The sequence below is a fragment of the Mirounga angustirostris genome, unplaced genomic scaffold, assembly GCF_029215605.1.
Source record: "Mirounga angustirostris isolate CCGP_5_RB_7025 unplaced genomic scaffold, mMirAng1.0.hap1 SCAF_15, whole genome shotgun sequence".
Lineage (NCBI taxonomy): Eukaryota > Metazoa > Chordata > Mammalia > Carnivora > Phocidae > Mirounga > Mirounga angustirostris.
In genome coordinates this window covers 91,734,343-91,757,341 of record NW_026991723.1, presented here as the reverse complement: position 1 = coordinate 91,757,341, position 22,999 = coordinate 91,734,343, and the positions used below count along the sequence as shown (strand labels likewise).

Below are 22,999 nucleotides of genomic sequence, written 5' to 3'. Positions count from 1 at the left end.
AGGGCAGGGTGCCTCTCCATTTCCAAGGACGGTGGCAGCCGTTTGCAAGGCCAAGGGCAATTTCTGCTGGGCTCCTCCCCAGCCCCGAGTTTCTAGTTCTGGAGGGGAAGGGGAAAGCACAAAGGGAAACCAAACCCAGTCTCACTAGGAGGAAGGAGCACGCATACCTTGAACTGCCTGGCCAGGTGTTGCTTATGGCTTTCCTCCACCTGCTTGAACTTGGACTCCAGTCCCTTCATCTGGTTCTCCATTTTTTCCACATACTGCAAGTCCCTCTGAGTCCGCCTGTCCAGGACCTCTATGGATTGAGACATGTTTTGCACCTGTCAAAAAGGCAACAGGTTCAAGAAAGGAGCTGCAGCAGGTGCCCGCCCATCTTATTTGCCTCCTAATACACGACAGTGACCTTTTCCACACAGCCAACACACTGGGAACCAGAGGCGGCCCATGCATTATTTACTAGTTAATCACCAGCAGCGGGGAGTGTTATGACCAAGAACTCCCCAAACAGAGCAAATTGGTTTGGTAAACATTTCCTCTGCCATGTTCCAGAATGCTTTCTCTTACAGCCAGGGATGCAAATCAGGGGTTCAGGAACCTCGGGTCCTCCCCAGCTCACAGCTCCAGGCATAGAAGGCTTTGGGTAACTTTTTTTTTTTTTCTTCTTTATTTTGTCAGAGGGGAGGGGACTGTGACTCTGCAGGATGAAACCGGTTAGGCAGGCATAAATACCAACAAGGATGAATAGTGCTTTTGGGCTTCCCCCACCCCAGGTGGAGACTCTCTGTCTCCTGTCTTAGCAGGCATCCTGCTGCAAAGGTTGAAGGCAGGAGCATGGAGTCAAGCTACAAGGAAACTGCTCTCCCTGACTCTGCATCAACCCTTGTCCCCATCTCGCGCACCATCCATCACACCTCCCGGTATCATAGGTAGATGACTGTTCTGTAAACACACACGTTCAGTGCACAGAGTCAGGAATCAATCACCCAGCAAATGAAGAGTCGCTGTTCTACATCTTTGCAGGCAGATCTGAATTGAGTCTAGCCTCAAGATGGAACTTTAATATTCAACAGGATTCCAGAGAGCTTAAAAGGAAAACCATTTCAGTGCAGCCACCTGCCAGGGCATTTTATTTCTGGGAAACTGGCTGGTGCATCTGTGCACGTGCATTTGGGGCGGTGGGGAGGCGGATGGAGCTCAGGATGTGCAGCGGTGTTTGGGCCACTTCTCAGAATCTAATCCAATCACCAGGGAGGAAGATACCTTCACGACCACCGCAAATCCTCACATCTGATTTCCTGCTGCCTTTGAAAACCCTCTCCCTTTCTCGGAACAGAATCATTTGGGCATGACACATAGCCTGACTCGGTCAGTGAGAACATGACAGTGCGGTTTCTACCACTTACGGTACATCTTCCACCCCCACAAATAAAATAAAGTAAGAGCACAACCGAAAGGCTTCCCAGTAGGAGAAAAACCGGTATTACTCATTGCAGCATTTTAAAATGCCTGGAATTTTATGGCTAGTTATTTAAAAGTAACACACCAATCCAGTTTAAAAATTCAGGTTTGTAAAATACACGATGTGGGTGACTCTGATACTCTCTGATCCTTTCTATAGGGAACTGGAAAACATTTGCTCTATTACCTTCTCTCTCCCTGCCCCCCTCACCTGATCCTGTCACACTGAATAACCACAGGACTTCCTTTGAGAAGAGCTGTGAGTTTTCGTTTCCTTCATATTTTAAAGCCCAACCCAAACACCACCTCCTCCAGGGAGGCTTCCAGGATGCACCAAAGCCAGAAGCGGCTGCATACTACTTGGAAACGGCATCACCTCCCTGGCCCAATGCCTGACCGGCAGTAACCACACATACACATCTGTCTCAACCACCTGGCTGGACAGGCAACTCGGGGTGGGAGGGGCCTGGGGCTTATTCACTCCTACAACCACAGCACAAGGTCCCCCCCCCCCCCCCCGCACCTAATGCACGGAGGGCCTCCTGCAGCCACAGTGCTGGGAGGAGGACCACAAATGGCCGCTCCAGTCAAGATCCCTCTCCCCTCCGGAGACGTAGGGTTCCTGCCGTGTTGGCAAAACCCACAAGAGCCGGGGCTTCCGTGGGCTGAGCAGAAGCTGCTGGGTCCGCACTCGCTCCAGACTCAGACCTCCAACGGGGGCCACACGCACCGCGACGGGCTTCTCATTTGCCAGACAAGGAATGCTTTTCACGAATTTTAAATAAGATTAAATTTAAGATCGAGAAAACAAATTTTAAAGATGCCAAGCTACTCCATTGCCTTAAAACAAAATGCGGACTCTCCTACTGTCTGTCCCACCTGGAGCGAGGACCCCCACTCTGGCCGGTCATAAAGCAAACGAATGGGCCGAGGTGGGTGTTCTCCCTCGAGAAGACCCCGGTCTACGCTCCCGTCCCTGGGCCATCCATCCTCTTTCCTGCAGGATGTGTCCCTGAGAAGCCAACTGACGAGCTCAAGGTCACACAGCTATCAAAGACAGAGTCCTCCCCAGGCTGAGCCCGTCCTGTCACTTACTCCATTCAATCTTTATAAAACCCTAGGAGGTGAACACTATTTCGAGTCCCATGTTATGCATAAAGAGACCAAGGCTCAGAGAAGTTAAGCCGCTTGTCTACCATCCCACAGCGGGCAGCCACGATCCAAAGCCTGGCCTGACTCCAAAGCCCCTACTTCCAAAGTCAGGGCTGGTGGCTTTTTCAAAGAGAACAGAGCCCACGGCCCCCACAGGCCTTTTCCACTCAGCGGGTTTCCAGCGGCCCTCAGCCTTGGCCGCAGGTCGGCACTGGGGCATCTGTCGGGTACTGGCCTCCAGGCCCTCCCAGGGACCCCAGGCTAACGACAGTCGGACCCCTGGGTGTGCAGCCCACGACTGCACCTCTGGACGCCCCTCGGGTGGAGCTCCATGTGCAGCTAGGCTGGAGAAGCACAGAGCTCCGCGCCTCGGGCTCGGTTGGGACCCCAGCCCCGCCGAGGGAACACACCACCAGAGCCTCGCACCTCGGTGCCCCCTCCCCACAGGCAGGAGCAGCCCTGCCCCCGCCACACAGTCTGAACGCAGGAAGCCACGGGCCCTCTTTCACAACAAAAGGCTGCTGCCCTCTGAAAACACAGTGCCCACTGGGGTATAAGATAGGGCTTTAAACCTTTCAGCCCTGACACCCTGGAGTATGGAGGCAGAAAGAAGGGCCCCAAGGCCTGCGCTCCCAGGGGCTCCGAGAGCTTTCTGGAATCCAGAGGGCACCCCCCCAAGAGCTCCAGGGCCTGAAGCCTGCCCCCCAGCCCCCGCCTGCCCCCCCCCCAGGTCCCAGAGGCCCCTCCCAGCTCCACCTCCTTCCTCTACAATTCTGAATAATTAAAGGCCCAATTAGGCTACGGTCTAGTTTGGTGTTAATGAACGTTTGTGGCATGTGCTAAATGTGTTTACTTTAATTCTTTCTAAATGAAGTACTGGGTGGGCTAGAGACGCAGAACAAAGACCACACTGTCACTTACAGTGGACCAGGCACCACGGCCAGGCTGCGCCCATGGCCTCCAGGCCCTTCTCCCCCCACACACCCAACCCCGGGACTGCGCAGAGCTGGGCGCAGCCGGGAATCGCTGACCCACGCCTTCCCTCCACACTTTGGGAAACTGAGGCCAAGACAAGGACCTGATTTGCCTGCCGTTGTATGAGGGGTTGTGGTTGAGCTGGGCTCAAAACTGAACAATTCTGACCGAGCACCATGGTGCTGTCCTCTCTCCAAACACACGGCCACGACCTTCCCCAGCAAGGAGCACAGCCCCGGGGGTTGGGGAATGGCTTCCTCAGGGCTCAGGCCGCACCCCACCCCACACCCCTCAACCGTGGCAAACTTATGGCTTACCGGTGTGTGTGTGTGTGTGTGTGTGTGTGTACGTGGGGTATATGTGGTGCACGTGTATCCGGTGTGTGTGGGGGGGTTGTGGAGGAGGTTTGTGCATGGTGTGTGCATGGGCGTGCGGTGTCCGTGTGCGTAGGTGGGTGGTGAAACGGGGTGAAAAATCTCGCCAAGTCGACGTGATTCTCGTGTAGGTTCTTTGAAATGATGGGTGTAAAGCACGTGTTTGCACCACATGGCGCTGCTGGGCTGCCGAGGGGCAGACTCGGGGCACCTGCACCACACGGCCAGCGATCGGCAGATCCAGTTGTTCGCGGGCCCCGGAAAGAGCCCACCGGCCGAGACCCAAGGGGCCCCCAGGGCGCTCTCCCGGGGGGCTGCATCACTAGGAGAGATGGGGAGATGGTGGCATGGGGGAGCAGCCCATGCCCCCCGCGGCTCCCCAGGGCAGCGACCAGCAGGGGCTACTCGTCTCCTCCTGCGCCATCCGTGGGGGGCCTCCATCCACCCAGTCATCCCTTCACAACTACTCTGAGCACGGACACGCCGAGAAAGAGGGAGGTCTTGCTGCCAGGACAGACTGCGCAGGCTAGCCCAGCCCTGGAGCTGGTGTGGGCACAGACACGTGCACACACGGACACACACGCGCACAGACTCACCTTCTCCAGGAGCTGCCTTAGCTGTTTCGTGCGGGCATCCCGTGAACACATGGTCTGCTGGGGGGCGACCACTGTGCAGATACACCTGCCCTCGCTGTCCTGGGCAGAGCTGTACACCTGCCAGCTCTCTTCAGGGTTGGTGGGCAACACCTGGGGGGGCAGGTGGGGTGAGGGAGCGAGAGGGAGAGAAGTGAGACCATAAGGAAGTGCATCGGGCACGACAACCAGGGAGGGCTGTCCAAGTCCGACCCCCTGGCAGAGAAGGACAAAAGCGGTCCGAAGACACGTTCTGACCACGGGGACGGACGGGAGCCCCTGAGAACAAAGGGGTGGAATCCCATCAAGGCCCCCGGGGCTAGAAGGAAGTCAAACAGGCACAACTCTAAATTTTGTTCAAATTCAGGGGATTTTTCAATTCCAGGGATGTGTGGTGTTCTGGCATCTGACTGAATCGATAGGCCAGGTAGCAGGGAGGGGGAGAGGCCGCAAGCCGGCGAGGAGACAGGCCGGAACGCGAGTGCCTGGTTGACTCACAGCAGCACGTAATTCAGAAACAAGATCTCCTCCCCATAAGGCTGGCGCAGACTTGCAAAGCCGTCCCTGACGCTTGGAGATGGACACCCGTGGTAAGAGCCGGGATCCGGCAGCCCGCTAGCCCAGAGCCGCAAGGACCCCGAGCCCCAGCTGCCGTCCCGCAGGAAGCCTGGCAGGGACTGCCCGAGGAGATACCAGCCTTCCAACTCTGCGAGGGCTGCTACCCACGACTCATTTGGTGGCTGTAGCCAAGTTTCTGGTGCCATGTGGGGCCAGGTCACACCCAACCTCGGTCCTGGGGTATGCCCAAGGAGCACCGAGAAACCAGGGCTGTGCCCGGCTGCTGTCACCTTGCAGCCCAGCTCAGGTGCTGAGCACTCGGTACACGGGGAGGACACTACTGTCCAAAAACACTCCCCGAGCACAGACCCTCCCCCGCAGCCTGCCCTGTCGCCTCAGGTCACCTCCCTGCTATTTTTAGCATGGGGGTGGGGAGGAGAATCTATAGTAGCTATACATCCGTTTCATTCATTGCCAGCCCCAGAAGCTGAGGACCCAAACGCAGGAGCGCAGTCATTACGAAAGCATCGCTGGGTGCCATCCTTGAAACACCCGGTGGGGTGAACATGACGAGGGTCTTAGGTTGGGGTCACGTGGAGACCTCCTCCCAGAGCACTGTGCCCTGGGCAGCCAAAACCAGGCGGGAGAGGAGCCTCCTGCCCGCCACCCCCCACCCCAGAGGGAGCCAGCCTGGGGCCCTTCCTCACATCCTCCTCCGCTCAGGGGTGCTTCCCGCTTAGCCGGGCTCAGCTTAGCCTGGCTCTCGCAGCTCCAGCCACCATCTGAGTCAGCCCTGCCCACAGGCGCCCTGGCCACTCGCCCCCTCCCCCGAGGCCTTGACAAGGGAAGAAAAAGACACCTGGGAAGCAGGACGGAGGGGTGATAGGACCGAGAGGGGGCCAGCTCCACAGCAGGTGCCTCCCAGGGCCCCGCCCCGGCCACTGCACCTTCGGGCTCCGGGACCCTGAGGGACCTGGCGCGGGGATGAACAGGGAAAGGAGCCTCAGGGACTCGGAGCCACCAGCTCGCTCGCCTGCCTGCTGGTCCACTCTGACTGTCCAGTCCGGTCCGGCTCTCACAAAGTAGGGCGGGCTCAGTTCGAGCGCTGGCTGGACCAGCCCCGACAGGGTGGAGCAGCGGCATCCCCACCCCTTACCTGCTGAGTGACCTTGGACAAGTCCCCAAGTCCCCTGCCTCAGTTTCCTGACCTTGTCAGTGAGGAACTTCCTATTAGTTGAAGGGGACTCCAAGCCTCAGAGTCCCTGAGGCCCCCTGCCCCCCGAGGAAGCCCAGCAAAAGAAGGAGGTGGCGCCCCTGGGGGACCAGGGCGGGCCACTGGCGGGGGGGGGGGGGGGGGCAGGGCGGGGCAGCACGGGGACAGGGTCACCCCACTGGGGGAGCCGCCGCGGACCCTTGCCGGTGCCCTTGGCCCTGCGCCCTGCGCCCTGCTCGGCGCCGCCCAGCCCGGGTCGTGGTCCGAGGGGAGCAGGCGGGGAGGGCGCGCGGGGCGGCGGCGGGGACTTACGCCGGTGCTGCGGTCGAGCGTCCCGCCGCTGGCCGCAGAGAGCTTGGTGGTGTTGAGGCCCACCAGCGAGGGCAGCGTCTGGGACATCCAGTTGGTGATCATGGCCATGGTGCTCAGCACAACCCCGATCTTGAGCAGCGGCACCGACATCGCGCCTCGAGTCGCCTCCCTGCGCCCGCGCGCGCCGGCGCCGGCTCCGCGCCCCGGGGCAGCCTTCAGGCGGCCGGCGCCGCGGCGGGCAGGGGCGCCCGGCCGAGTCCCCGCGCCCCCTCGGCCCGCCGCCGCCCGCCCGCCGCCGCCGCCGCCGCCCCGCGCGCCCCGGCCATGGCCGCGCCGCCCGGGCGCCGGGGGAGAGTGTCCGCGCCGCCGCCGCCCCTCCGCGCCCTGCGCCCGCGCCCCGCCGCCGGCTCGGGCTCCGGCTCCGGCTCTGAGCGCCGCGCGGGCTGCGCGCGGGGGCCGCGGCCGGGAGGCGGGGACACGGCCGGGCGGCGGCCGACGCAATCTGCCCAGGAAATGGGTGGATTTTTCCTCTCCGCTCCGGCTCCCCGCCGCCCCCTGGCTGCTGGCAGCGAGGCCTGCAAACCCCAGTCGCCAAGGGGTTGAGATGGGTGTTCAGGGAGGAAAGCTGACCACCGCCCCCAGGTCCTAAAATCCGCGTGCGCCTCGCGGCCTGACTGTCCGGATGGGTTACGCGGCCGCTACCCTCCTTCCCGGCTGAGTCAGGCCTGGGCACCCCTGTGGGACCACCCCCGCCGGAGCGCGGTCAGCCCTGGCTGCCCAGGACATACCTGGGGCTGGCTCCGCGCTCCGCAGGCCAGCCCTGCCGCCCCCCTGAAGCCGGGAGGGGGGTCTCCAGCCCCGGCGCTGGGGGGGACGGAAAGAGGTGTAAAGGGGAGGGCTCTCTGGGAGCCGGGGGGGGCCAGGTGCTCTAATGCCTCTGGGAAGAAAGGAGTGTCCTGGCAGTTGCCGGCACCCACCAGTGTGGGCTCCTGGGTGTGGGTAGGAGCAGTCTGTGCATGCAGGAGGGGTGCAGGGCCCAGCTTGCAGGGCAGGAGCTGGGTGCAGGTTTGGGGCATCTGGGCAGGAGAGCAAAAGGTGCCCCGCCCATGAGGAGCATGGCCCTAGGTGGGGCCTTGGGGTCTGTGGCTGGGGGCAAGGGTGGTGGTCCCAAGCCCTGGTGCCCAGGTAGAGGGGCAGGGCAACCTAGCACAAGTCCCCAGCCCTCTGCAGCGTCACGCCAAGACACGTGCGAGTCTCTCCAGAAGCCCGGGGCTGCCTGGGTCGAACACCTTAATGGGGCTTTAGCATTTGCAGGAGGCTCCTAGGGGATGAAAGGCACATCCTCCAGTCGCTCCCATTAAGCTTTCCCAGCCATTTGGGAAGAGAAGAATTCCCCAGATCACTCACTACGCTCTCTTCTGCCTGGGTGAGAATAAATCTCCCTTCCCGAACGGAGAGATCGCAAGGAGCCAGCCTTCCTGGGGCCCACCAAAGACGGACACTATGTTCCTGGGGCTTCACTCTGCTCCGTCCCCTTTCAGAGAGGGGACTTGATTCCAGCCAGGGCGGTCCTGGCCTGAGTGCTGGGGGTGAGACCCCGCTGAAGGGTTTGCTGATTGGTTTCCCTGATGAAGGCGAGGGAGTGCAGGTGGCCAGTTCCAACCGTTGGGGAAGGGCGCCATCTCCCAGCGTGTACTGGTACTGCAGGCTCTGCTGACCGCCCGTGGAGTCCAGGTCACACCAGGTCGCACGAAGCGGGTGCTGGAGGCGGCATCCACCCGGCTACCCACGGTCCGCCTCCTTCCTCTGCCAGCACGTGATGAACAGATTCAGGGCCCAAACCACTCACCCTCAAGTCCCACTGCAGACTGTGGCCGCTTACTCAGTGGGAAGAATTTCAATCGAACCCAACTCAACCGACAACTCTCAGGCCCTCCATCCAGAAGCCGCAGGTACTTGCTTACTACCTACTAGTGCGAGATGGGGGTACAGCGTGCTGCAGACTGACCCGGGGGCGCGGCCAAGACGCGGGGGACAGCGTGCTGTACAACCCCAGACAGAAACAGCCCCGGGCGCTTGGGTGGCTCAGTCGTTAAGCGTCTGCCTTCGGCTCAGGTCACGATCCCGGGGTCCTGGGATCGAGCCCCGCTCGGGCTCCCTGCTCCGCGGGAAGCCTGCTTCTCTCTCTCCCACTCCCCCTGCTTGTGTTCCTGTTCTCGCTGTGTCTCTCTCTGTCAAATAAATAAATAAAAAATCTTAAAAAAAAAAAAAAAAAGAAGAAGAAGAAAGAAACAGCCCCAATGCGGGAGCAGATCCCCGGCATCGCAACCAAGTACACGCCCTGGCCAGAGAGGGGCATCGCCGATGAGCCGCTCAGCACCGAGAATGCAGACGCGGGCAGACGGCCTGCCACCAGCTGGGAGACCCTGGCCAGGGCATCAGCCCTTCTGTGCCTGTTTCCCCATCTGTGAAATGGGTTCAATAATAGTCGTCGTCACTTTTCTCCGCACGGTATGATGAAGATTGGCCAGCTGCTGCGAGTGCAGGCTTGGCGACCACTAAGAGTATCCTGCTTTGCACAAGACAAAACCTACTCAGGAGGCCCCTCTGCTGAGCGACCAGGGTTTAAGTGAACGGCAGAGCTGGGATGCGCCCCCCACGCAGACCTTGGCCACCCCCCATAAGAGCTACTGCTGGTGATACAGACATACAGATGCTGAAGAGGTATCGCCGGACACGAACACGATGCCCACCAAGCAGAGCCACGTTCTAGGGAGAGGACGCTCCAGATGGGCAGATGTAAAGAATTAGACCGAAAAAAAACCAAAAACAAAAACAAAACTCCTGATTTTGAAGAACATCTGATTTCACTTCATGTCAGTAACGTCCCATAAGGATTTACAGCTGGTTCTCTAAGTCTGAAGAGCGCCAACTTGGCCAGGCTCCTCCACGGAGAAACCGGAGCCCAGGTAGTTGGAGACCGTGGGGCTGGTGCTCCATCGGAGGACCGCTGGGCGGCTTCGCTCGCTCGCCCGGGACTCCCTCTGACCCCGGGCACAGCCTGGGGCTGGCCTGGGGATGTGAGGCCCCCTCTATAGTCACGCTGGGAGCCGGGAGGGTTTCTGGCACCCCCCCAAGGCATGGCTGAGAGGCTGTCTTTTACACGTGTGGCTCTGGGTTACTCCCACCGGGTTTGCCACACGTGGACAGTGCCTCGGAGTTCCTGCAGCTGCCCGGGAGCGAAGCTGACCCTGGGACGTCGGGGATTTGAGAAAAACTCGGGGGCAAAGCCAGCTCACACCCAGCCCCTCCTCACCACCTCTTCCTTCCTGTCGGTGTTTATAAAGAGGTGGACAGAGACACCCTTCACATCCCTCCCTCCCAGAGGGCATGTGTAGACAGAACAGGGGTGTGCAGTGGGTATGGCCCTCCTCCTGACCCACTGGCAGCCTGCACCCCAGCCACTCTGCCCTACTCCCCTGAATCCCTGTCCTGCATCCCTGCACTGCATCCCTGGCCCCCTGCCCTGCACCCCTACCGCCTTGGCATACACCCTTGCCTCCTTGCCCTGCACCTCTCCTCTGACAAGCTGGAGGTTGGAGGGAAGTCACCTCCGACTCATCCAATCCCAAACCAGAGTCCTCTCCAGTGACTGGAATCCATGAGTCAGTAGGAAAGACTACCACTTTTAATGCGTTTGAAAGGGTCATCCGAGAAGCCTCAAGCAAGTGTAATTCGATTTAGAAGGCTACACAGTATTTCCCAAAGCAAACTATGAATTGTTGAAGAGTGAGGCATTTGGATTAAAGATCCTTGGCTTCGGCCAACCCCAAATGTTCCTGAGGAGGAACTTAAATCCCAATTTGCACACAGCTTCCCTTGAAGCAAGGGCTCACTTACGTTCACAACTCGGAATAGCCACGTAACCCTGACTGAGCCGGCGCCGTGCCCCAGACACCCTCACGCTAGGTGCCTGACGTCCCTTAATTGTTGCGGACGCCCCTGGGTGATGCTCTTGCTGTGTCGGGCTCAGAAAGATGACAAGACCTGTCCAGGGTCATCTGGGGTGCCTGCCATTCCCAGGACCAAGCTCAAAAACGCGGTGGCCCTCGGCCCGACGGATATCAGGGTGTCCGCCCCCCTTGTGTGACAAAGCAGCACCGATGGGTGGCCTCTAAGCCACAGGCTGAGGCTCACAGCGGTGGAGGCTGGGAGTCCGAGAGCAAGGCAATGGTGGGGTCGCGTTCTGGGAGGGCCCGCCTCCTCGCTGCGTTCTCACGGGGCAGACGAGGCGAGCGAGCGCTCTGAAGCCTCAGGTCTGAGCATAGGCACATCCGGAAGGAAAAAAGTTTGGATGCTCTTTTGCTGTGAAAAAACCATGCACATTTTTCTCAAGCTACCTGCACACAGCTGGGGTGGGGGAGGAAGAGGAAAGACAGACGTGGGAGAGGAAGGGGGGTGGTCTGCACACAGCTCTTTGGCTCCTTCCAGCCTGTATGTGCCCTGGCCACTCACTTTCCTGCTGGGGAAGAACATCCCTGCCGCGGGGAGAGGGTCTGGTCTGGAGCCGGGCACCTTGGGAGGAGCCCACAGGTGACCTGAACCCCTTCTCCCAGCAGCCACGGAAGACCACCACGGGCAGCCCGATCCAAGCATCATCCCCTTATCCCGCCCCCTCCACAGCCTCTGGGTTTACCCTGGGTGGACGGCGGTGGACGGGGTTACTGCTCCTCACACACACTCCTGAGGGGGTTTCCTCCCGGCCCAGCCCTGGGCACTTGCCGGGCCCTTTGTGGTGGAGGGTCTCCCAGCACACCACTGGGGCTGGGCCGTGTGCAAACGCCAGGCGTGCGCTGTGCTGAGGGCAGTCTGCTCTCTGCCCGACCACCGGGAGAGCATGTCCGGAGAGGGGCTCAGAAGACCCAGGCCGGGGCTCCACCAGCCTGCTACGAGCCTGCCCCAGACATGCTTGGTCGTCCTGGGTGCCACTGCGGTTGGAAGTTGTCAGCCCAGCTGCAGAGAGCTGGCCCGTCCTGGTGCCGAACCTCCTCCCAGGCCACTTCCTTCCACCGGCCGCAAAGGCTCAAGCTCCTCTGAGGTTTTGGGACTCACGGCGTCTCTTCCAGTCCCCAGGGGACAGTGCTCTGTGACCCACAGCCATCCCCGGACCTGCTTCTTCCCTGAGCCACGATGCCCCCTTCCAGCCCTCAGTCCTGATTCTCTGTCCCTCCAGAGACTGGTTGCCCGTGGCCCCTCCCTGTTGCCCCCACACCCTCTGCTCCTGCTATGGAAAGTTCCATGCTGCTTTCATAAAGACTGCCTCAGACTGGCTCACGTCCAGACCGGGAGGCCACGCCTGCACGTGCTCTTAGATGCCCATCGGACATGGGGTCCACTTCTGGGGGCGGCCCTTTGAAGAGCCCAGATGAGATGACTCTGCAGGGCCCTGTGGGCTGAGCTTGTGGTTTTTGGGGGGTCCCATAAACGTTACTGTTCCCTACCGTCCATTAAGGGAACTCCCCATAACTGATGGAGGAGGACGGACTGGTTTCTACGGAGTCAGTCAATGATCCTGACACGAATTCACGGCTCCTGACATGGATCAGAATGTGACATAGTTATAAAAACATCTGAGAGTCAACGCTGGGGTCCAGCTGCGGATGCAGGAGGCACCCAGGAAGTCAGTGCCCGCGCAGAGCGGGACCTAGGCACGGCCAGACGCTCTTCCCTCCCAGAGCCCACGCTCTGCCCTCAGCAGATTGGGACCCTCTGCCCGCTGAGCCCAGACTCGGCCTCAGAAAGCTGCCCTGCAGAGGGTGTGTTGTCTCCAGAGAAATAGAGTCCCTCGATGCCATGCCCCCGGCGCCCTCTCCCCACTCCCCACTCACAGCTGACTCTGCCCCTGCATCCACAGGACGAGGCCCGGAGGCTGGGCTGCCCAGGGATCGGGAGCCTTGGGGCGCTGGGCAGGGCAGGGGCTCAGGGACTCACGTCGGAGAGCGGCAGATTGTTTCTGAAAGCCTGCCTCCATTTCTGCTCCTAGTCCTGCTCTGCTGTCAGATTTAACACCAACACCCTGTGGTGCTGAGTACGCTATTTATAACATCTTTAAATACACCTCTGTTCTCTCTTCGACCCTCAGGCACCCCAAGCATCCCTTGCAGCAAGCGGGAGTAACTTTCTCTCCAGAGCCACCCGCGAGAGCCATCTTGCGCACTGGAGAAGTCCCTGCCGTGCAGCCTGAGCATCTTGCACACTCGCTAACGCTGGGGATGGGAGTGAGCTCTACGAACCTGCGCCTCTGAATGCGGATGGAGGCTGGACATGGGGCGTCTGCCCACCTCTCCCCAGGCTCTCCCGGCCGCCCACTCTCTCCCGACCACCAGACCGTAGCTGTCATTAAACCCTGCATACGGAGCACACAGGACCAATCCCTGTCGCCGAGATGAGAGCAAGCGGATTGGAAAGCTCGCGTCTTAAAACACTGCCCGAGAGCAAAGAAGGCGCTTTCACCCTCTGTCATCTGGCCGTGTTGTTGTAAGATTTAACCTGGGCCCAGAGGGTGAGGGAGCCGGCCTTTGCAAGTAGCCGTGAGCAGGGTCTGGTCCCTCCTCCCCCGGCGCTGCGTGAATGATGCCCAGAGCCACACATGGTGTGCTGGGACTGCGGGCCTGTCCGTGATTAGCGACGCTGGCTCAGTATATCTGCGTGTGCTCGCCACCTTCTTGGACTCAGCCGGCAAGCACACACAGACATACTGGGACGTGTGAGCAGCTGCAGAGCTCCCTCCATGCACCCTCCTTTTATTCCCCAGAGAACTGAGATGAGGGGCCTGGGTGCATTCTCCCAAACGCCCCCCGGACGGGGACTTGCTCGAGGCCGCCCACCCTTCATGGTAGGACGGAGACCACAACGTGGACCCCCCCCCCGGGGTGCTCTGCTGCTCCCCTTCTAAAAGCTGGGTGTCCAGGTCAGAACATGGGGCCCGCAGCCAGAGACTCGGCCGACCGGGAGCCCCAGTGCGGCTCTGCCAAGGTCTGCAGCTCTGGCTCGACGGCTGCAGGCACCTCCCTTCTGGCTGCTGCTTGTGACCTTGAGCCTTTCCCTCTACTTCTCACGTTTTCTCTCCACCTTAACAGAAACGTGAGCTCGGTGTCGCAGGTGGTAGACAGACCTGGGGGCGCACCAGGGCTCTGTCACGCGCTGGGCTGCGAGGCAGGCTACATCCCCTTGAGCTTGGACAGTGAGGATGCTGCATGGGGTCGCTGGGCTTGCTCCCTGCGGAGCCAGATGGCGCTCCTGGCGGGCAGCATGAGTCGGGGCCACTTAGCAGTAACCCTTCTTCCTGGGGTTACCCCTGTGCTTGAGGGTCCGGCGGGTTTCTCGTGTGTGTGGCTGCCTGAAAAGCTAAGGGACGGGCATCTTTGCTTCCCAGCCCTGCTGCCCCAGTCAGAGCCGCCCAGACCATCAGGAGGGGCCCCGGCGTGGCGAGGACCCTACGGCTGTGGCTTTCAGAGGCTGAGGGGCATCGGCGGTGCTCCTTTCAGAGTCAAAAATTGGCTCCCCTCCCTGTCAGCCTGGCCGGCAGTTGCCATGTATCTAATTCAGTTTAGCTAGTAATTAGTTTTGTATTACTTTACACGGTGATGTTAATACTGATTACAGGGCCTGATAACTTTAGTAATAAATACAACCCAAGGCAGAAAATTACCTTTCTTTTTATTGGGGAAGGCGGAAGTCAGTGGAATGAGAAGCAATTTGCTCTCAGAGATGAAGCAGCTGCCTGGGAGGAGGATTTACAGCTTTACGCCCTCCTGGTGTCACCGCACCTCCCTGCCCACCCCCCGAAGGCGGGCCCACCTGGGAATGGAGCACGCTCCCCTCCCTGCTCCTCTCTGGTGGACCAGCCCTAAGGCAGGGGCCCACAGACCCACCCTCAGAGAAGGAGTAGATGCCCTGCATTGTAAACTAACTGGTTTAGGAGAAGACCACAGTGCTCCTGAGCCCCCAGCCCCACCACCACGACCACTCTCGTATCCAGTGCAGATGTGGGGGAGGCCAGGGGCCAGGGCAGGTGGACAGGAGGTCATTGGGGTCACCCGTCCAAGGTTAGTCTCCGACAGGTCACAGAACTGGGCTGTTTTATTCTCGTTAAATTTGCTCAGGGGAGCAGGTCCGGCAGAATCTCAGGAGAGAAGAGATTGGGAGCGAGGGGTCCAAGCAGGATTCTGAGGGGCTAGCCCCACGCAGTCTGCTCTGTGACACTGCCCTGTCCATCCATCCACGTCCATCCACCCACACCTCCCCAAGGGAGTCGGCTTTGCTCACATCTGGACTCAGGGCTCCTAGCCCAGCCATGCAAGCATGGTGACTCTTGGCCCTCAAGTGCACTTGGCTCATCAGCTGGAAGCCCATCAGGGTGTGCCCGTGGGGGGCTTGCGTCCTAAGGACAGGAGCTCTGCTTCTCGGTTAGAATAAATCAGATTCCTTCACACACCCTTCCTCCTCAGCCTCTGTGGGGAGCCCCCTCCGCCCCTGCTTCTCCCCCCTTCTTGCCCCAGCTACTGCTGGACGCAAGAGCAACCTCAGGACCGCAGGCTCGCCCATCATCTTCTCCAAGCTCGCCCCTGCTCTGACCCCAGAGCCCCGGGTTCACACAGACTCCTGCCTCTTAAACAAACAATTACGGCAGAGCCTCAGGTCTTCCCACAAAGCTTGTCAGCCCAGACGCCAGACCACAGGGCTCAGACACGCTCCGCACCGTGAGCCCAGGTCTGACTGCACTAAACCCGACGAGCAGGTGTCCAAGAACAGCACGCGATAGGGAGGGTGAGGTAGCCACTGAGCAGGATGGGGTCTAGTGGGGGGCGGCCAACATCTTTGAGAGTTATCCAGTTTTTAAAAGGTGGAAGTTCATGCTAAGAGGCTAAGAGCTTTTCTCAAGGTCACCCCAATGGCACCTGGTGGGATTGGGGTACAAATAAGGGCAGCTGAGTCAAGGTCTTTGCTAGAGAGCCCCCACCCATTTCATACCTTCCTATGCAGACAGCATGCTCCTGTTAGTGGACCAGGTGGGCCTGGGGCTTATGTATCCCCAGCTGTCCCACCTCCCGCAGGACAAAGGTCAGCTCCCCTCACACCCAGCCTCCCCTAGGACAGAGGGGTCAGCTCACCTCGCACCCAGCCTCCCCCAGGACAGAAGGGTCCGCTCCCCCGCACCCAGCCTCCCCCAAGACAGAGGGTCAGCTCCCCTGCACCCAGCCTCCCCCAGGACAGAGGGGTCAGCTCCCCTCGCACCCAGCCTCCCCCAGGACAGAGGGGTCAGCTCCCCCACACCCAGCCTCCCCCTAGACAGAGGGGTCAGCTCCCCCACATCCAGCCTCCCCCAGGACAGAGGGGTCAGCTCCCCCACACCCAGCCTCCCTAGGACAGAGGGCTCAGCTCCCCCACATCCAGCCTCCCCCAGGACAGAGGGCTCAGCTCCCCTGCACCCAGCCTCCCCCAGGACAGAGGGGTCCGCTCCCCCACACCCCACAGAAACTCCTAAGATACTTCTCAAGGAGCGTGGAGCACCAGATTGGAAATCGCAGAAAAAGACCCAGTAAGACGTCTTCCTGAGGACAGAGTTCCCGTGGGCCCACCAGCCTGGCACGTAGTAGGCCGTCCATCACTGGCTGGCACTTGACTGAGTGGCTCATCATACGCGAGCCCTCGGGAGAACAGATGGCGCGGCCACGTCCCCTCCCCCGCCCGCCCAGCCGCTTGCATCCTTCAGGTGCGCGGATGAAGCACAGGTAGGAGCCTCGCGTTTCTGACTTGTTCCCACTTCAACGCGGGCTGACCCGTGACCACGATGGCCCTGGAACCTTGTGTGCAGATCTCTGGAAGGGTCCCCAAAGGGAGGGTGCAGCCGTGGGAGCAACTTAGAGTGGGTGAGGAACAGGATGGGCAGGGGAGACAGACCCCTCAGGGCTCAGCCTCCAGTGCTCGGCTCTCCGTTGGCTTATTTTAGGTGTTCACAAGCATATGGAGCTTGGCTCACGCAGCTGCGCGGTGTGGCTTCCCAGGGCTGAATCATTTTGGGATCAAGAAAGCAAGACTCTTGAGTGTGGATGTCCCCAAGCAGCTCTCAGGTTCAGAGCAGCCCAGCCCTCACCCACACCTGCTCCCAACTCTACTCCCCACCTTAGAGGTTACTGCTAAAGGGCACAGGCCCCTGGCCCAGCCCCGATGGGGCCATCTGGGCAGCACCAGGGAGCAGGGACCTCTGGACCTGGTGGCCACTCTCTGAGCCTTCCTAGACAGGAACAATCCAAGTGATTTTAGCTGGTTGAGCCTTTGTTCTAAAATCCCACCACAATTCAGGACAATAGGCCTCCAACAGAGAGGACTCTAGTAGCCTAACCTCAGAGGCAGGCCCCCGGAGGGTGGGGCCATGCCTCCGGGCTGCACTGAGGGACACAGTCCCTGGAGACATCCCACAGCTCTGCTTCAGAAACGGGAAAACAAAACCATTCCCCTTGCTGGCGCAGGGGGTGGGGGCCGGGGAGCTGACCTGGGTCTGGAAGGGGGACCTGGTTGCAGGAGGAGGGGCAGGTGCGTGTGCGGGGGCTGGCTGACCGTTGTCGGGGGCGGGGGGCCCAACCATCAGCATGGCCAGGCAAACACTTTCACCACCGAGACAAAGCTTCCCATTGAAGTTGAACCGAAAGTTTCTTTCCAGAACAGGGGATCTTTAAAAAGATGTGAGGAGGAGACCTCTGGATGAAAAGCATCTGTGGTCTGGGTGCCTGGAATGGAGAAGGCCACTGAGGCTCGGAGGGCCCTCCGGACAGCCCCACCCAGGGCCCCGGAGAACTCACTCTTTCCCAGAACGTCTCAATAAGGCACATACTGCTAGTCACCAGCTGCCCGGCTCCGGTCTGCCCGTGTGTGCTCGTGTGTGTGAGTGTGCGTGTGGGCGCACAAGCCCCTCGGCCAGGCTCTCCCGGCCGCCAAGAAAACTTCTCTGCGGGAGACTGTGCAGAGCCTCTCCAGGGGAGCCAACTGTCTGGGGCCCCGGGGAAGAGGTCTCTGAGAGCAGATGGAGCACGGAACCCTCCCCACGCTGCGCCTCCCGAGCAGAGCCAGGGAGCCGGCAAGGGCTTCAGGGTGGAACAAGGGAAGCTTGTTCCAGAGCCTTCTCTCCTGTGATCCACCTCTTGCCCTCTCTCTTTGTTTTCCTCTTTCATCCTGAGATGGAAGGAGACAGAGGGAGGGAAGGAGAGTCGGGGGCAGCTGGGGCTCGTGGCCAAGGCACGGGGCCACCCGTCCACCTCCTGGACCTGCAGCGTCTCTCAGCTCTGAGCGTGGCACAGTGGCACCATCGAAAGGGCATTTTAATGTCACTCCGGAGCAGCCGGGCTCCTGAAGCCGGCAGCCTCTTCCCAGCACCCCGGTGCCAAAACAACACCCCCGTTCCAGTGCTCCCAGACAGCCCTTCTCCTCCTCCCAGACCTGCCAGCATCCAAATGGATTTTTAAAATGGAGCATACCAGCCAGAGACAGGCTTTCTATTGATACATTGCTCAGGGGATGGCAAGCCCGCTTAAAATGCCCAGCAGTCCCCACGCGCACACGGCGGCTTGCCACTCACACTTCCTGCCGCGCATGTGGCCATAACCCCCCAAGCCGCCACACTGAGTCCACGATGCACCCAGCCCCGCACGCACTGCCTGCCCTTCCCAGTCTGGCCTCCAAGGCAGAGTTGCCAACACCCCCTGCTTTGGGAGCCCCAAGGGCAGCGTTATACCCAAAGGCAGAGATGCAGGATGCTCTGGAGTGGGGGTGGGGGTGGGGGACTTAGGTCTACCTCTGGAAATGCCAGGAACTTGGGCACCTTGCTCCAAATCCCCCCACCCCACGACAATAGCAGCGGTAGGAGCCCCTCATGCTGCCCTTTGAACTTCCCAGGGGAGTGGGAGGCTGGGGGTCCCACGAGAGAGAGGGCAGCCCCCCCCCCGACTGTGCTGGGCCAGGGCTGGGGGTTCGGGAGGTGGGGACGCGCAGCAGTCTGGGGTCAGCCCGCGCCCCTCCCTCCAAGCCGGGTGCGTGGCACTGGGACCCCCTCCCCACCCAGGCGGGAGCTGGGAGCCAGCCGCTCCCCGACTTCAGGGTCCCCGTGCGCTGGGCGGACGCCGTGCTCGCTCGCTCGCTCGCAGGGAGGAAAATGGCGTTGGATGCACGTACTTGAGTGAGTTCGGTGCCCATCAGGATGAGGAAGAGGAGGCTGAGGAGCTTCCGGGCCGGTTGCATGTCTCGCTGCCACGGCCGCCGTCCTGGCATGCAGGAGCCCTGGTGCTGGCGCCGGCGCTGCGTGGACGCGGACGCGCTCCCGGCTCTGCTGGCCCCGCGCCTTCAGCACCCGGAGCCTCCGCTCTGCATGGCGAGCGCGTCCTGCGCGCTGTCCCCGCTGTCCCCGGGCGGGGCGCGGCCCTCCGCCGCCCCTCCTCCTGCGCTCCCCCCCCCGCCCCCCCCGCACCGGCGCGCCTGGGCGGGGGAGCCAAAAGTTTGCGAGCAAGGCAGCCGGGTGGCGCAGAGGGACCCGCGCGCCACGCTCACGCGCGGGAGTGGGGAGGGCGGCGGCGGGGAAGCGGGCTGGGACAGGATGTGACATCAAGAAGGCGGGGGAAATTTAACTCGGAGAGAGGAGTCCATCCTGGCCGGCTGCAGCTGCAGGGACTCCGGACCCGGGGATCTGGGACGGGGATGGCAGGAGGGGGCGGGGACTAGCCGCCGGGGGAGGGTCTGCCGGCCCCGCCCAGGAGGTAAGGCTTGACATCCCCAGGGGACAGAGACAGAAGCTGAACTGCCCTTAGGTGTCAGCGTTTAATGAGATAGACTGACGCTCGGACCCAGGAAGGGGGTCTCAAGGCAGGCGTGGGAGTGGGGGGTGGCAGGCAGAGCTAGCAAGCGGGTCATCTGGTGCTCAGATAGGCCTTCTTCCTGTCCTCCTGGGGTGGTCAGCGTGGGGGCACAAGGGGAACAGAACATGTTCTGGGGCTGCTGTCCGCATCCAGGGTGTGTGGGTGAGGATCTGTGGTTGTGTTCATGGTTTGTGTGCATACACGAGGGGGCGGGCACACACAGGCCTGAAAGGGTCCCCGGGGGGTCTGCATTGTGTCTTCCTTCCTGTCACCAGACGTTGTCCTGTTACACGTACCCCCATCTGGAGATCCAAGTCTTAGACCAGGGAAGCTTGTCCTGGGGTTCACATTTCCCATTTAAACTCCTCTTTCTGGGGAGAAAAGTCCCCAAGCACTTGTTTTCTGGGAAGCAAGGTGGCAAGAGATGTTAAACACGTGTCTCTCTTCTCTGTCCCATTGTTTAGTGTTTAGCCCTTGGAAAGTAAACTCTGTGAAGAAGGCTGCCAGGGGTCATACGGACGGTCCAACCCTCTCCCATCACAGGTGGGGAAAAGGGAGCCCTGGTGGGGGTTACTAACATGTCACCCAGGGAGGTGCAGAGCCAGGACGGGATGCCAACCCCCAGCCTGTCCCCGAGCCGCTGGGTGCTGGAGGAGGCACCCTCCGGGCGGAGGGCGAGGAACTGGGCTCATGCACCTTGAGAAGAGAAGGTGGTGGTGGGGCCACCAGGCCTTCGCTCTCTGAGCGGCTCTGCCATGGAGGAGCCCTTGCTCTCTGGGGTCTGCCCTCCAGCAGGGTGGTGGCCCCACGAGCAGCGAGAGGAGCCGCCATGGGAGCTCTCTTCCTCCACCCCTCCTCCTCTTTCATTGAGTGTTCTCATTGCCCCTGGCCCCTCAGCAACTGGAGATGGCTGGGAGGGGCTGCATGTGGAGCTGGGGGGAAGGCTGCTGCACGCAGAGCTGGGGGGCCAGGGTCTTGTCCTGACCCTTCCAGGGAGTGGCTCTGAGAGCTTCCACTCCTGTAGGACAGGAATGAATGATGCTGGTACCAGCCCTTGCAAGCTGTTGAAAAGACCAAACACAGGACACGTCCAAACATTTTGTAAACTCAGAGGGACCAGGAGGGAGGTGTTGAGGGTTCACTGAGCGCCTTCAGTGCCCCGGGCCTGTCGCCTGAGTGTCCCCTTCAGCTGAGTCTGGAACAGAGGTCCGGACATCCGCGTGCATGGCACCCTTAACCACAATGGCCAAAAAAACTAAACAACTCAGGTGTCCCTCGACAGAAGGTGGATAAACAACGTAGTGTGTTTGCATGCTGAATATCACTCAGCTTTAAAGAGGGAGGGCATTCTGACAGAGGCTTGTGGATGAACCTGGAGGACATCGTGCCGAGAGAAGTAAGCCGGACCCAGAAGCGCACACCCTGTAGGATCCACTCCCACCAGGCCCAAGGGGAGTCGGGCCATCGAGACAGAAGCAGAGTAGAGGCTCCCAGGGGCAGGGGGAGCGGGGTGGGAAGTAATGTTTTCCGAGGACAGAATGTCTGTGTGGGGTGATAAACAAGATCTGGACCTGGAAAGAGGTAATGGCTGCACAACATGGTGAATGTGATCAATGCCACTGAATTGGACACTTAAAAATTAAGAAAATTTTTGGGGCACGTGGGTGGCTCAGTCAGTGGATCATCTACCTTTGGCTCAGGTCATGATCCCAGGGTCCTGCGATGGAGCCCCATGTGGGGCTTCCTGCTCAGCTAGGAGCCTGCTTCTCCCTCTCCCTCTGCCCCTCCCCCGTCCGTGCTTGTGCTCTCTCTCTCTCAAATAAATAAATAAATAAATCTTTTAAAAAAATCATGATGATTTTATGGTCAACATACACACGCACATAATTTTTTAAATAACAACATACCGAAAACCATTGTATTGTTCACTTAAATGGGTGAATCGTGTCCTATGTGCCTTCTATCTTAGGAAAGCAGGGTTGTTTTTTTTTTTAATTATACACTTGTTTTTGTATTGCTTTAAGAAAATAAAATGTAAAGAAGAACATAACAGCAAGAACCACAGAAGCCTACTACCGAGAATAACCAGTGTCATCACCGGGGGGGCCATGCAGGCACCTGTCTGTGCAGGTGTGCAGAGGAAGTAGAACGTGGAAGTGTAAGACCGTGTCCCCTAAGACCAAGTTCCAAGTCCCAACCTGCGACATGGACACATCAGCGTCCCGGGCCCTGCCCTCCGAGCCCCTTCCTGCCCGCTGGGTGCAGCCGGCGGGCCACGGCGTGGGAGACGCCTGGGACTGTGCCTGGCACACACATGCTCAACCGCTAGAAACAAGGGGGAGAGATGAGCTGGCACCGATGCGAAAAGATGAGGTCATCCCCCACATGCTCTGCAGCCTGGAAGTATTAGATCGAACCTGAACTTGACAGAGGATGGGAAACCAAAGAGAAGCAGAAGACACTGGGAGCTAGAAGCTCGTTTACCTCCACTGCACAAGTACCATCTCCTGGAAGAACCTGCGAACCAGGAGAAAGAGAAATCCCTGTGGACCGTTAGCTGTTGAGCTGGATGCGTTTCCAGCCCAAGTTGCCATCCTGACCCCATCGGACAGGTCCTGGTTGAAAGACCGGGCAATTTTCATTTCCTCTTCCCCTGGCCTCCCCTCCCGGCTCTGCATTTATTTTTAGTGCTTCTATTATTTTTACATTGTCAGGGTTTATACTATTTATATCAGGTCCTGCATCAAAATCCCCTTGGGAGGGGCGCGTGGGTGGCTCAGTTGGTTAAGCATCTGCCTTCAGCTCGGGTCATGAACTCAGAGTCCTGGGATCGAGCCCTGAATCAGGTTCCCTGCTCTGCGGGGAGCCTGCTTCTCCCTCTCCCTCTGCTGCTCCCCCTGTTTATGATCTCCCTCCACCCCCCCATCAAATAAACAAATAAATAAAATCTTAAAAAAAAAAAAAAACCCTTGCGATCTGGTCCTAGTTCTGGATCTAAGTGGACCTGGCGCCCGCGCCCCTGCCACCGGCAGGTTCCCGTTGGGCTCCTTTCTTTGATTCACCCCTTTTGGGCTGACACGACCAACCTCTCTGCTGACCAATGCAGATTCCTGTCTTTCTTCTTACCCCCCCAGCCTTCCCGCCCGGGAAATCACAAGGAGCCTGCAAGCTGTGGCTCCAGGAGGCGGTGGGCGCGGGCCCTGGCTCTGAGGGTCCTGCCCGCCCTGCCCCCTCACACCAGCCCGGAGCCCCTGAGCTGTGCCGGGACGTGGCCCAGGGGGTGTGGTGCCATGGGGCGCAGCTTTGCTCTTCAGCTGGGGTGGTAGGTCTCGTGGTACCTCCCCCTCGCTGTCCTCCTGATGGAACTCAGCCGCGCCAGTGAGCGCTGGGAAGGAGCTGAGTTCCTGCTGAGACCCC

At 60.1% G+C, this 22,999-nt stretch overlaps 1 protein-coding gene across 2 annotated transcripts in view; it reads right to left on the bottom strand.

Moving 5' to 3' along the window:
• OLFM1 (olfactomedin 1) overlaps window positions 1-19,309 on the bottom strand; it is a 35,821-nt gene extending 16,512 nt beyond the window's left edge. Inside the window, exons 1-3 of one of the 2 annotated variants that reach the window (XM_045883483.3) lie at window positions 18,906-19,309; window positions 4,559-4,708; window positions 168-323 (exon numbers count right to left, since the gene is read on the bottom strand). In XM_045883483.3, the coding sequence (XP_045739439.1) occupies window positions 168-323; window positions 4,559-4,708; window positions 18,906-19,001 (402 nt within the window). In that variant the 5' untranslated portion in view covers window positions 19,002-19,309. Of the gene's footprint in view, window positions 1-167; window positions 324-4,558; window positions 4,709-6,677; window positions 6,933-18,905 lie in introns of those variants that run through there. The other variant, XM_045883482.3, reaches the window with a different exon arrangement.
• Between the last annotated feature and the right edge of the window lie 3,690 nt (window positions 19,310-22,999).